Source organism: Chrysemys picta, chromosome 8, assembly GCF_011386835.1.
Source record: "Chrysemys picta bellii isolate R12L10 chromosome 8, ASM1138683v2, whole genome shotgun sequence".
Lineage (NCBI taxonomy): Eukaryota > Metazoa > Chordata > Testudines > Emydidae > Chrysemys > Chrysemys picta.
In genome coordinates this window covers 102,287,887-102,302,505 of record NC_088798.1, presented here as the reverse complement: position 1 = coordinate 102,302,505, position 14,619 = coordinate 102,287,887, and the positions used below count along the sequence as shown (strand labels likewise).

The 14,619-nt window shown below is 47.8% G+C and overlaps 1 protein-coding gene across 3 annotated transcripts in view; it reads left to right on the top strand.

The window, feature by feature from the left end:
* RASGEF1C (RasGEF domain family member 1C) overlaps nt 1-14,619 on the top strand; it is a 118,546-nt gene that overhangs the window by 69,703 nt on the left and 34,224 nt on the right. For all 3 annotated transcript variants that reach the window (XM_065555082.1, XM_065555083.1, XM_005295869.5), the window contains exon 4: nt 2,374-2,511. In XM_065555082.1, coding sequence (XP_065411154.1) covers nt 2,374-2,511 — 138 coding nt within the window. The remainder of the gene's footprint in view (nt 1-2,373; nt 2,512-14,619) is intronic.

Here is a 14,619-nt window from a genome sequence, read left to right as displayed (position 1 = left end):
CACTTTGCTACGTTCTGGCCCCAATATTCATCCCCACCATCCACATTTGTGCACCCACTTTTGCATCGGCAGCTGATTGCATGTGTAAAAGCAGTCACCTCTCCAAGTGCCTGACTTGCACATGAAAATTGCTGCTTGTTTGTGCAATAGAAATATCTGCTTGTGTTTGCCAAGTCTGAAACAATGGCTCTGAGATGTGAAATGCGCTACTCATTTACATGGGTGCTAACCCAGGTGCCACTTACGGTCATTTCAGTGTGAGCATTGTTAAGTATTCCACAGCTCACCGGAGCTTGTAAGAAAAGAGAGGAAGTATCCTATTATGGAGATCTACCCAGTCTGCCAGGTAGGCCTGGTGCAGGGAAAGGGAGGCACGGTTGATTTGATTTCCTTAAGGTGGGGTTAAGCTTTAAAATTTTGGGAAGACCTGCTTATGAGCATCCTTCCCACACAGCCTCAGTAGCAAACACTCTCTTGAGTCATGTCCTGTGACCAGCACAAATGTCTCTCCGTCAATCCATAAGCTTAGTAAGCATCAGTTTACCCAACTGGACCAAAAAATACTCCCAAATCCTTGCCGTTTCCACCAGAGCCTTCTCCGTAATAGCCACTTGCTGGTACTTGAGCATGTGTCTTCTAATGCTAGCTGGCAGTGGCTATTTATAGAGCTGTGGTACATTGAAACCTGTCGTTGGCGGGAAGCTGTAATGTGCATTTTAACCAACTTCTTCAGAAAGCAGAAGGCTGTGGAGCATAACTGTATAATTTTTCCTGATTACAGGGTGCACGTTCGTTTCCCCACGGCATGCTCCATATGCAAGCTGTTTGTTTTGGTCCATGTTTTCTGTGAATAAAAATGCAATTGTTGTTTAGAGCAGTGGCTCTCCACCTTTCCAGACTACTCTACCCCCTTCAAGAGTCTGATTTGTCTTGCATATCCCCAAGTTCCACCTCCGTTAAAAACGACTTGCTTACAACATCAGACATCAAAATACAAAAGTGCCACAGCAAACGATTACTGAAAAATTGCTGACTTTCTCATTTTTATCATGTAATTATAAAATAAATCAATTGGAATATACATATTTCAGTGTATATTATATAGAGCAGTATAAACATTGTCTGTATGAAATTTTAGTTTGTACTGACTTCGCTAGTGCTATTTACGTAGCCTGTTGTAAAACTAGGCAGATATCTAGATGAGTTGATGTACCCCCAGGGTAAGCGTACCCCTGGTTGAGAATCACTGGTTTAGAGCAATTTGCTCTGCCTGTTGTCTTGGATTATGGAAAAATAAAACTTTGGAAGCAACATGCATTAAAATATATTTAGATAATGCTCCCCCACCTACATCCCCAAACTTGTCTGACAGTTGCATAATCGGATACATTTAGACCCGCTCAAAATTGGCTGCAGGTCTATATTATATGAGTTCGTGTCAGGGTCGGCTCCAGGCACCAGCGAAGGAAGCAGGTGCCTGGGGCGGCCAATGGAAAGGGGCGGCACGTCCGGGTATTCGGCGGCAATTTGGCGGCGGGTCCCTCAGTCCCTCTCTTCCTCTTTGAGCTGCCACCGAAGAGGAAGAGAGGGAGCGAAGGACCCACCGCTGAATTGCTGCAGAAGAATGAAGTGGCGCGATTGAGCTTCCGCTGAAGTGCTGCCAATCAGCTTTATCTTTTTTTGCCCCCCCCCCCCCGCTTCGCTGCTTGGGGCGGCAAAAAAGCTGGAGCCGGCCCTGGTTCGTGTTCTCTTTGTCTTGCCCAACCCCCCGTCCTGATGGCTTATTCCATGAGAAGTGGACAGCATTACCAATAATCAGAGATGCAGTGAAGCTACCAAATTGGCTGTGTTGTACATCTCTTCTTCCTCTATGCTACATCTACCAAACAGTGTCCGCTCCGTGGTATATCTTAACAGAAAGCAAAGAAGCAAAAGAATCATCTGTTTGTTGACTCAAGAAACTCTTTGCAACCATTTTTTTTCAGCCAAGTGATTGCAGTATGAGAGCGGGAGGAAGGGGAGGAATGTATGTTTCAGATTTTTTAAAAAGGCCAGATCTTTTAAAATAAGGTATATCAGTTGCACCAACAAAATATGTCCATCCAATCACAAACAGGCAATTGCATGTGCAAAATATATAAATCTGCATGTAGAACAGACAGTTGTGCATGCAGAGAGGCACTTGTCTATTTTGCAGGCAGAAATGTGTCATTTGTGCACCAGTTTACTTGTTTGCATGTGAGCAGATTTTGCTGGTACAGCCGTAAGTGCCTTCCTTGAAAATCTGGCCCCAAACGCAGTTCGGCGGGCATTTGTAAGAACTACTTTGAATGTGTTTTCAATCAGTATCTATTACTCTTGTCTCTGTTCCAGGCGCGGATCAGAAAATTTGGGCCTAAACTCCTACAGTTGTTGACAGAATGGACAGAAACGTTCCCCTATGATTTTCAGGAAGAGCGGATGATTGGCCATTTGAAAGACATGATTGACAGGATAGCCCCGTGTGACGAGGTGAGGATGAGATCTCTCAGGAACTTGCATCCCCAGGGGATACTAAATTCACCCCTCTGCCCGGTTTCCCCTTTATTTTTTTGCTGCTGTTTTACACATTCTGATCCGTTCCTATTGCTGAAGACTTTTACAAGGGAACCCAGATTCTGCTCTGTTTTGCTGGTAAAAATCCATAGTAGATCTAGTTAAATCAATGTCTGTCTATCTAGGTCAGGGGTCGGCAACCTATGGCATGTATGCCAAACACGGCACGCAAGCCGATTTTGAGTGGCACGCTGCCGAGGTCCCGGCTCCCAGCCCCACTCAGCCCCCCCGCCCACTGCTCTCCCCTGCGGGGGCAGGAGACAGAAGCTTGGTTCTGCAGCAGCCAAGCTTCCCCCCTCCCCCGCTTCTTCTCCCAGCGTGGTGCTTTCCTGCCCCTCCTCCTCCCCCTCCCTGCACCGATCAGCTGATCGCCCTTGTGCGGGGTAGGGGGACGAGTGGCAGCATGCTCCCTTTCCATAGAGGAGGGAGAGAAGAGGTAGGGTCGGGGCTTGGGGAAGGGGGTGGAACAGGGCATATCCCTCCCAGCCCCTTGCAATGAGCCGCTCAGGGCAGGGTGTTGGAGCACCCCCATGAGCCAAGCACCCCAGCCCTCTGCCCTGCCCCCCCACACACACCCAGCCTTCTGCCCTGACCCCTGAACCCCCCATACACCCAGCCTTCTGCCCTGCACCCCCCACGCCCCCCAGTCCTCTGCCCTGACCCCTGAACCCCCCAGACCTCCACTGCCCTCTATCCTGACCCCTGACCCCCCCACACACCCCAGCCTTCTGCCCTGCACCCCCACACCCCTTAGCCCTCTGACCTGACCTCTGAACCCCCCCCACACACACCCAGCCTTCTGCCCTGCACCCCCACACACCTCCAGCCCTCTGCCCTGACCCCTGAACCCCCACACACACCCAGCCTTCTGCCCTGCATCCCCCCACACACACCCAGCCCTCTGCCCTGACCCCTGAACCCTCCCCCCCAGGTCTGGGGTCCCTGCTGCCGGCCCCTTGCCAGCTGGCATCCGCCCGCAGGCCCCGCTCAGCCCGCTGCCAGTCTAGGTGAACAGAACCCCAGGCTGGCAGCGGGCTGAGCAGGCTAGCGGCGTATGATCAGCATTTTAATTTAATTTTAAATGAAGCTTCTTAAACATTTTGAAAACCTTGTTTACTTTACATACAACAGTAGTTTAGTTATATAATATAGACTTATAGAGAGAGACCTTCTAAAAAGCGTTAAAATGTATTACTGGCCCGCGAAACCTTAAATTAAAGTGAATAAATGAAGACTCGGCACACCACTTCTGAAAGGTTGCCTACCCCGATCTAGGTACTCAGATAGCCATAGCATAGGCACCTCACAGTCACTAATGGCTTTTGTCCTGACCACTTCTCTTTGAAGTAGAGAAGCATTATCCCCATTTTACAGATTGGGAACTGAGGTGCCGATTGGGAACCTGGGTCTCTTGAGTCTGCCGCTAGTGGAGAAGTCCATTGCCCTAACTAGACCGTCCTTGCTACCCAAGCAGTGACTAATGGAACATGCAGATGTGTTTAATGCAACATATGTGGGATAGATCTTCTCAAGTGATTTTACATGGCTAAATAAAATCCTTGCGTGATTGAGGACACTGAAGTAAAGCTCATTATCCCAGAGAAGATGAGTCTTCATAGAGTCACCTGGAGTCATTTACAGTCAAACTCTGCCTCCTGATTCTCTTTCTGTCTCCCCTTCCCTTTTTTCCTTGTTCCTCTCCAGTCTTATTTCCTTGTACCCTCTCCCATTCATATTCCTCATTTTCCATCTCTCTTCTATCCCCTCCATGTCCGCCCCTGTAGGCTGCGAACTTTGCCTTTTTGTCACCTTCTTTCACTAGCTAACCCAGAGGGGTTTTGGTTCAGAGATTTTATCACTGAGCTGATTAATATTGTGGAGCCGGGATCCAGAAATGGAACAGATACAGAACATCAGATTCAGATCATGGCCTGACCAATGTCACTGGGATTCACAATAAAGACCAAAATGGTCAATGGGCCAGAACGTTAGCTCATTTTGTATCTTGTTCACTTTAGGCCATAAAAATTAAGGCTCAGTATAAAACCATCAAGGATTGGACAGTGCTTTAGGGATCTCTCTTATTGGCTTGATAGAGTGGCTTGGGGGAGATTTTAAACACTGAAAAATGAGCTGAAAGGGTCTCCTCTGAAAGTGACAAAATCTGAATGATACCTAGCACTTACTAGGCCAGATTCACATCTGCGTTATGCTGGCAGAAGCTGGTGTGAACTGGGGCTAGGGTGACCAGATGTCCCGATTTTATAGACAGAGTCCCAATTTTCGGGTATTTTTCTCACATAAGCACCTGTTACCCCCACCACCACCACCACCACCTGTCCTGATTTTTGACACTTGCTATCTGGTCAGCCTAACTGGGGCACAGAGCCTACAGTTCCCTTTTTCTAGGAGTGAGCTGGTAAGGGACCAATGCCACCTGAAACCTGAGCACTGCTGGCCAGGGAGAGGGCATGACCTAGTGACAAACTTATGATGGCGATTGTATGACGGGGATGCTTGTGATGGTAGGGGACAAGGCTCAACAGCCCTGCAGCTCACTTCCGGTTTATGTTGTGTGTTCCTACAGCTTATACTTCAGGATTTCAGCTGGCCATTGGCAGGGATCGGGAAGGAATTTTTTCTCCCGGTGTATTCTGTGGGGGGTTTTCTGTAAAAATTCTGTGATGGAATTTTCCCCCAGGTGAGATTGGCGGTGACCTTGGGGGAGGGTGGAGTTGCCTTCCTCCACAGTGTGTGTATGTGCGGGAGTCACTTGCCAAGATTATCTGGGTGTATCTCACTTAATCATTCCCCTGCCATTGTGGGGACCTCGGGTACTGGTGCACCTTGGTCCCTCCTAGTCTCTGCCTGTGGCATATAATAGTCTAGTCTCCTGTGGGCTGTAATATGTCAGTCTAATTTTGGTGGTTGGGTTTAGTGAGTGGGTGGTGTGATATTCAGGACCTCAGCCTAGTGGTACCTGGTGGTACCTTCTTGCTTTAAACTCTAACTCTATGTGCCAATAAGTGAAAGAGCCAAAGCTCTCTAGAGCTGAGACAGTAAGAGACTCGTATCCTTTTGCAGAATGGCCCAGTATGGGATCCTATAACCCAAACTTGCGAATGGGTTAGATGAGCACACCCTGTAGGGGGCCTTTGGTGGAGATGGAAGCTGCCCCAAGGGAAGGTAGTGGTGGAAACAGCTCCCCTCCCCTGAAGCTAGATGCCCAGAGGAAAGTGCCTTGCTGGCACCTTGATTGGCTGTAGCCTGAATTAAACTGGCCCAGACAGTTCTCTGCATCTTCACGCCATGCTTCAGGGATTGACCGGGGAATCCTTCCAGCACCTCTGGCAAGTGAGTCACTTTACAGTGACAGTGAGGGGGGGGAAGGGACAATGTGGCAGTGTCCTAACGGAAGCCGGAACTGGCTCCCAATCCTGTGCTCAGTCCTCTAGCCCAGGCTGCCTCTCACAATCAGAGACCATTTTTCTGTTTAAAAATCCCCCCAGAGAGTAGCCCAAACATCTGAATGCCTGTCACAGGCAGTGGGAGCTCCCCTCTGAAGATCCCCTTGCATAAGGGACTGAAAATGCAAATGTGGTTTGAGAAATTCCGGTTGTACCTTCACAAAGGGCACGCAACATATCTGTGTGTGCCAGGATGGAAAATACTCCAGCACGGCCACTGCTGTCCGTAATGCTAATTAGCGTTGTCACTCCAGGGATAGGAGGATAACTCTGGGATTATAGCAATTAAAATGCCCTGTACACTTTAAAATTTAATTCCTCAGGAAAGAAGAAGCCACAGATACCGCACTTGGGATAATCAGCACACACCTTCCTCCCCATAGACACGTCTTCAAAAAATGTCTGGATAAGGGCATCTCTTTTCATTGGGGATCTGATTCTGTAGACGCTACTCCCATCAGCTTCCCCACTGATCTCCATGGGAGTTTTGCATAAGAACTGCAGGAGCAGGTCCTTAGTTTGCCTACCAACCTTTATTCCTTATGCTGATTAACAACAGTACTTGGATGTAATTACAAATCGTGTGGGATGTAATTACAAACCACTTCTTCTGAGCTTGACCCTGGCCATTGTAGTTGCACCACATCACACTAGATACACTGGCTGGACAAGATGCTAATTGCAAGACCATAAATATTCATCATGATGCCGTAGATATAGCCTGTTGCTATTAATGGGAGTCATGCTCCTAAATCCACTTGTGCTTGGCTGCAAATGGTGATCATGTGCTAAATGGACTGCATTGGACTGAATATTAATCTGAGATGTGAAATACAGAGATTCCTGTGGCATAAAATGCTGACTGGAAACGGAGGTAGCATTAACCTCTGGATATTATCTGGTAACAGGAATTAGTTGCAATAAACAGTGAACCTGCTGTTTCTGAGGCTGGGTCTACACTACCCGCCTGAATCGGCAGGTAGAAATCGACCTCTCGGGGATCGATTTATCGCGTCCCGTAAGGACGCGACAATCAATCCCAGAATTGACGCTCTTACTCCACCAGCGGAGGTGGGAGTAAGCGCCGTCGACGGGAAGCCGCAGAGGTCGATTTTGCCGCCGTCCCTACAGCGGGGTAAGTCAGCTGCAATACGTTGAATTCAGCTACGCTATTCGCGTAGCTGAATTTGCACATCTTAAATCTCCCCCCCGTAGTGAAGATGTAGCCTAAGTCACTTGCAAATGCATATGCTTCTGGGGCAGGAATTAAAGCCTAAAACCAAACAACGTCTTTTCTGAGTGTTGCATTACGTGACCTGCAATATAAAAGCCGGTATGTGACAGGTAATACAACCTGAAGTATCTCCCAGATGCTTTACAACTGTTTAGTGAAATGCAGCCCCTTTGTGGGGCAGAAAGTGGTACTTCTTAACTGAACACAACAACTTGTGGTCTGTTATGTTGGAAGCCAGACTCGATGATCATAGTGGTCCCCTCTGGCCTTTAAACCCCATTAACTCTATCCATAGCAGAGTGGAACAGAGCAGTGGAGAGAGGGGATGCCTGTGGGACTTGAATTCAGATTCAGGGGCCTGGCATTCAAATCCATACAGAAGCCGAGTGATATTAAAAATAGCACAAAGCCCATGCAGATGATAAGGAAAAGGGCTAATAGTGCATTGAGAGTCTTTAATTACTGCTCGGTTAACCATGGGATGTGGAAAAGTTCAGTGTCCATTGGCTGCCTCCAGGCTCATTCTAGGCTTTTAGGCCACAGATGTGGGCAACCTAGTTAAAAAAACAAAACAAGACGTCATGATTGAAAGAGAAGGGAAAGGAAATGTGCCCCTCCCATCCACATGAAACGGGAGCGAAATGGAAGCAGCTGCTGTTGGGCTGGGCTGGCATAGCCACTGGCAATGCACTGGCTGGCTGTACGCTGGCATTGCTACCCTGGTTTGGCTGGCCAGGAGGCCACCCTAAATAAAATGCCAGGAGAAGAGAGTGGGGGTGGAGGACTGCATGATTGTTGAATGGAGCCTGACTGCAAGGGAGCACAAGGAGAGTGCCAGGGACACACTGCTCCCAGAACGGCCTCCCCATGCATGGCTGGGGCCCGCTGCCACGCCCCCATGGAGGAGACACCCTAGGCTGCACTGGGTATCTGGACTGGTCCTGTGGCCAGTTATGCTGGAACCTCACTCAGCCCAATGACAGTTTGGGAGGGGAGTCTCACCCCGATTTCTTCCTCCTTTGTCTCTGCTCCCACAGATAAATCTCTAGCCAGATTGACCTTTTTTTACTGCTACTTACAAATTGCACTGTACATGTTAACAGCCCAAAACTGGCAGTGTGTCTCATAAATTATGCAGCTCTATTGAAATGCAGCCATCTCTGGGGTGGAGTGTGTACCCCAGCCTGGGTACATAGCGTGCAGGGAAATTTTGGCCAAGAACACTGGGGGAAACCCCCTGACTCTTAGAAAAATTGCTTTGGGGTCTTTAATACCCAGGCGACTGAAGAGGACATTGGAGAGGACAAAGATCCCCACAGAATAACCTGCATAGCATTCAGCTTACCTGCATCAGAAGGTGTGAGACGTCATGTAATGGTGCCTGGTCAGGAGCAGAGTGGAGACAGGTCTTGGCGTCAGTCTGTTGTTGTTGACTGCAGACTACAGACAGGATAAGGACCCCTCCTTCCCTTAAAGCTACTGGAAATTCTTCCTTAGCGAATAGAGACCATCTCCTGCAACCTGGGGGATGCAGACAGAAATACACCATCTGCACCAGATCCTCACCTAGTGCAAACGGGCTCATTGACTCGCATGAAGCTATGCCCATTTACGGTAGCTGGGGATCTGGCTCATTAGGTGTTCTGGACTCTTGTACTTCGGTATCAGTTTGTTCAGCACTCGCATGCAGGAAAATGTCCTAGGAACAGATCATTACAAGAAAATAACATTTAAAGCTCGGGCAGCAGTAAATTGTGACTGTATTTTGAAATCTGCACTTACAATACTGAGTGATAAGCTTATTCTGAATGGAGCCGGGGCATATCCTTCTGAGGCACAGAGTCCGCTGTCACTTACATCCTGGAATTATCCCTGTGCAAGTCATCGGGGAGAGGAGAATCAGACCCTACATCTGAAACACATCAGTGGAAGAGACTGATTCTGAATGGCAAATGAAGAGCCATGTTATGGAGAGAATTGTCACATCTTAAATCAGAGTCAGATGTTCATGAATGTTCTGGGCAGTGTGACAAAGTTCCTCCTCTATCTTGGTGGGTCCTGTGCTTATTGGCGGATTTTCTTGTCTCAGAGGGTTGGGGAACAGCCCAGAGACCTTCACCTCTGGAAGAACCTACAGTCCAGGTCAACTGGGAGGTTTGGGGGGAACCCAGGCCCGCCCTCTACTCCAGGTTCCAGCCCAGGGCCCTGTGGACTGCAGCTGTCTATAGTGCCTCCTGTAACAGCTGCATGACAGCTACAACTCCCTGGGCTACTTCCCCATGGCCTCCTCCAAACACCTTCCTTATTCTCACCACAGGACCTTCCTCCTGGTGTCTGATAACGCTTGTGCTCCAGCAGCACTCACTCTCAGCTCCTTGCGCCTCTTGCTCCCAGCTCCTCACACCACAAACTGAAGTGAGCTCCTTTTAAAACCAAGGTGCCCTGATTAGCCTGCCTTAATTGATTCTAGCAGCTTCTTCTTAATTGGCTCCAGGTGTCCTAATTAGCCTGCCTGCCTTAACTGGTTCTAGCAGGTTCCTGATTACTCTAGTGCACCCTCTTCTCTGGTCACTCAAGTGGGATTTCCAGATTTTATCACTGCTTGGTCATTGCAGGCCACATTGGCTATGTCTGTACTGCAGTTGGGAGCATGCCTCACGGCCCAGGTAGACGCTTGGTCCAGGAGTGAAGTTAATGGTAGACTCCCAAATTGCTACATAACAACCAGTTTTGGAGTCCAACATGCAGCATATTTCCTCTCTGGCCCTGACACCCCCCCACACTCCACCGTGCACCTCCCTCCCCTCCCTGCCCCCCCGTCTCTTGCTCTACAGCAGCAGAGGTCGGCAACGTTCGGCACGTGGCTCGCCAGGGTAAGCACCCTAGCGGGCCGGGCCAGTTTTATTTACCTGCTGACACGGCAGGTTTGGACGACCGCGGCCCCCAGTGGCTGCAGTTCACCGTCCCGGGCCAATGGGGGCGGCGAGAAGCCATGGCCAGCACATCGCTCGCCCGCACTGCTTCCCGCCGCCCCCATTGGCCTGGGACGGGGAACCGTGGCCAGTGGGGGCCGCGACCGGCCGAACCTGCCGTGTCAGCAGGTAAATAAAACTGGCCCAGCCCGCCAGGGTGCTTACCCTGGCGAGCCGCGTGCCGAACGTTGCCGACCCCTGCTCTACAGGCACCAGCAGTGAAAGGTCTGTGTTGAAGGTCAGTAGGAGTAGTTGAATAGGCCATGAGCTTTGCAGCAAAGCACGTGGAATAGCCACTGCTACACTATGTTGCTTTGTATTATTATTTATGGAAGTCAAATCCTATTGAGGAAAACAGAAGGGAGCAGAAAGTCTGGCAACTCAAGTATAAAACTATAATTAGGCAGGCCAAAAAAAGAATTAGAAGAGCAACAGGCAAAAGAGACAAAAACTAACAGCAATTTTTTATAGTACATCAGAAACAGGAAGCCTGCCAAACAATCAGTGCGGCCCCTGATGATGATCGAGGTGCTAAGGACCTCACACAGTCAACCTGTGGAATTTGTTGCCAGGGGATGTTGTGAAGGGTAAAACTATAACAGGGTTCAAAAAAGAATTAGGTGAGTTCATGGAGGATAGGTCCATCAACAGCTATTAGCCAGGATGATTGGGGATGCAACCCCATGCTCAGTGTCCCTAAATCTCTGACTGCCAGTAGCTGGGACTGGATGAGGGGATGGCTCACTCGATAATTACCCTGTTTTGTTTGTTCTTTCTGAAGCATCTGGCAATGGCCATTGCTGGAAGACAGGCGACTGGACTATATGGATCATTGGTCTGATCTAGTATGGCCACTCTTCTGTTGTTATGTATTTCGATAGCACCCACAGGCCCCACTCCCATTGAGCTAGGTGTTGTACAAACATATAACAAAAAGATAGTTCCTTCCCCAAAGAGCTTACAACTTAACTACAAGACAGGTGGACACAACAAAACTGTGAACATCAAAGGCAATGTACCAGCAGCCTGCAGGAGACGGAGTAGCTATGCATGTCCCTGGACGTAGGCCCTGAGAAGGTGTGACAAGCATTGAAGAGAAAAACAATGATATTTTACAAAAAGTTCTTGGTATGGCAGGGTCCCTTTAATGTAATCCTACTGCTAAACTGTGTTACGTAGTCAAGAGACGCCACCAATTTACAGCTCAACTTTTTCTGAAATAACATGCTAGATTACAATTAAGGCTAAGATTTTGTCATGGTTATTTTTAGTAAAAGTCACGGACAGGTCACGGGCAATAAACAAAAATTTAAGGACGCCGTGACCTGTCTGTGACTTTTGCTGCTAGGGCTCCAATGGTTTCCCCCACCACTGTGGTGGCTGGGAGCTGTGGGGTTCCCCCTCCGCCTGCAGCAGGTGGAAGCTGCAGGGACTTTCCGCCCATGGTGGCTGGGAGCTGCAGGGTCACCATATTTCCCAAAGAGAAAATGGGACACCCCCAGCCTTTTGCCCTGGAGGCTTCCCCTGTCCACCCACGCGAGACGGTTGCCCGTCACTGGAGCCCTGAGCAGGGCCCCCTCAGGAGTCTGTCACTGGAACCTTGCAGGGGGCCCCCTGTCGCTGCTGTCGCCTGTCATTGGAACCCTGCTAGGGCCCCGCTGGCGGCCAGATCCAGAGACCTGCAGCCCCTGGGGCTGAAGCAGAGAATGTCATGTAGGTCTCTGGATCCGTGACCTCCCTGACATAAACGTAGCCTTAATTATGATCTAGGGTGGACTCTCAGCTCTTCCTGTTAAATTGTTGCAGGTATTACATGTAGGGTGACCAGATGTCCCGATTTTATAGGGACAGTCCCGATTTTTGGGTCTTTTTCTTATATAGGTTCCTATTACCCCCCATCCCCTGGCCTGATTTTTCACACATGCTGTCTGGTCACCCTAATTACATGGAATATTAGCTGTGCAACTCTTGCTGATTTCGCATGTGGCAGAAAAGAGACCCTGAGGACTAACAGTGACTTGGGAGCACTTTGATTCCTGTGTTGTACCTGCGCAGCTCCTCTTTCCGAGCATTGGAGTAGTTCCTCTCTGACTAAGGGGAGAGGAGGGCTTTCTATGCAGATACTTAAACAGTTTACGCCACTCTCCTGCCAGTTGACTAAGAAGGGGATTTGTAACCACCGATCTTTGGAAAGGAAGGAACAGGAAGGAGGCTAGGAACAGGCGGGTTTTCTGCTGCAAGACATCTAATTAAAAATTGATACTTTATTTTAAGCAGCAGTGCTGAAAAAGAGCTAAAAACACTAGAGAGATTAGCCTTCTGCGTATACGCTTTTGCTTCTTTGCCACGTAAATGAAGGGCCCAGCCCTGAACAGTTGCTGTATGCCGGTAAGGTCTGAGCCCCCGCAGCTCCCGTTCCCTTTTCTGGGAGTTGGGCAGTGTCCCGGGGGAGCTCGGTGCATCTCCGAATCAGGCCCAAATCATTGTTGTTTCAAATATTAATATGAGCTGTAATTACAAGAGATTACGCCTGAACAAACGCTGTAATTAACTTAAGGAAGAACTCCCACCCTACAAATGCAAATTTCCTTTTGGAGAAACAGCATGAAAGAGGCACGGTGCCGTTGGTTGTGCTTGTTTGAAAGAAAGCGGCCAGTACTATGAATCTTAGAAATCAGAGATGGAAAGGAGCCATTAGGTCATCTAGTCCATTCCCTTAGGATATTTTCCCCTACAGGATATTCCCCTGTCCTTTGTACAGGCTGGTTTCTAAAGCCTGTGCAGTGTTTATAAAAGTACACATGCTGAGAATGGCGGCTTGCCAAGTGTTGTGATTTGCATTTAGAGCGAGAAGTTTTAATTACAATTTTGAGCTCCTGAGCCACCTGCGGGGCTCTGCTATCTTCTGAAGGACTTTCCTGGTTAAGAATTAAACATTTTGTTTAAATATTAAACAATAGGACTCTTCTTTTAATTGTTAAGCTAGCAGCGAAGCAGAGTAGAATGGTGTGCTCTCTAGCACTTAGCTCCCAAGCACTTCGCTCCCATATCATCAAGTGTCACTTTGTGGCAAGATGAACAGGAGTACTTGTGGCACCGTAGAGACTAACAAATTTATTTGAGCATAAGCTTTCGGAGGATCCGAAGAAGTGGGCTGTAGCCCATGAAAGCTTATGCTCAAATACATTTGTTAGTCTCTACGGTGCCACAAGTACTCCTGTTCTTTTTGCGGATACAGACTAACACGGCTGCTACTCTGAAACCTATTTTTGTGGCAAGATGTTTACCAGCAGGAGTATTCCAAAATATAGTGTTGAATCTAATTTAAAACGTTATTTTCAGTTGCTGATTACAGTTTAAACAAGGCTGGAAATCCTTCTGTGATGGCAAAAGCTATAAGGCTGTTTACAAATATAGGGAAATGCTTCTTGGAGAAGACTACACTGAGCAAAATGAGTGTAACTCTTTTTTCAATGAGTTTCTTGGAAACATTTTATTTAGAAATATTCCTGCTTATGTATATTCAGTGTCACCCTCTTCTTTCTCTATATATTATCTGGGGCATTTATATGAATCTTTGTTTTCTGTGGCCTATTTCTAGATCTGTGTGAAATGTTCACTACAAAAGCAGGGGAAACTAGAAATGTAGACCAAGGTTTGTGAAAAGGTTTTTTAATGTTCCTGAATCGTTCAAGCAATGCTGGGTTGATTTATTGCTTTGCATAAAAACAGTCAGGAATTTGCTATCCTAGAGGTAGGATACATAAATATTTTGTGTCAAAACATTTTTTGATGGAAAATTGGATTTTCAACTGAGTGAAACAAAATTCCAAAAATTGCTTTCTGTATATATTTTTTTTTTCTGAAAAACAAATGCCTGAAAACCAAAATACTTCAGTCAAAAATGGAAATATTTTGATTTCCAGCCAAAATGTCTTGATATTCGAATTTCTACTGAAAAATCAACATTTTCTGCGGGGAGAGAAAAACCCATTTTTCAACCATCTCTATTCACTGAGATTCAAAACCAGCGGAGACGTGTGCAAGCCCATATGAGCATAAACCACAGAAAGTGTTCAGACACTCTTCACTGCTTCAGAGTCAGCCCAGTCTGCGGTAACCAAAAGCTCTGCCTTCTGGGCACTTGGTGACATATAAGAAAGAAGTTTGGGTGAGCTCTCTTGCATCAGAGCCAGGCAGCAGCATACTGGAAGAATCTTCATAATTATCTGAAGAAACAAAGGTTCTTGTTTTCATAGAAGTAGCCTTAGTAACAAAGGCCTTGTCTACACTACAAAGTTTTGTCGGCAAAAGGCAGCTTTTGCCGACAAAACAGGGGTGGTGTCCACAC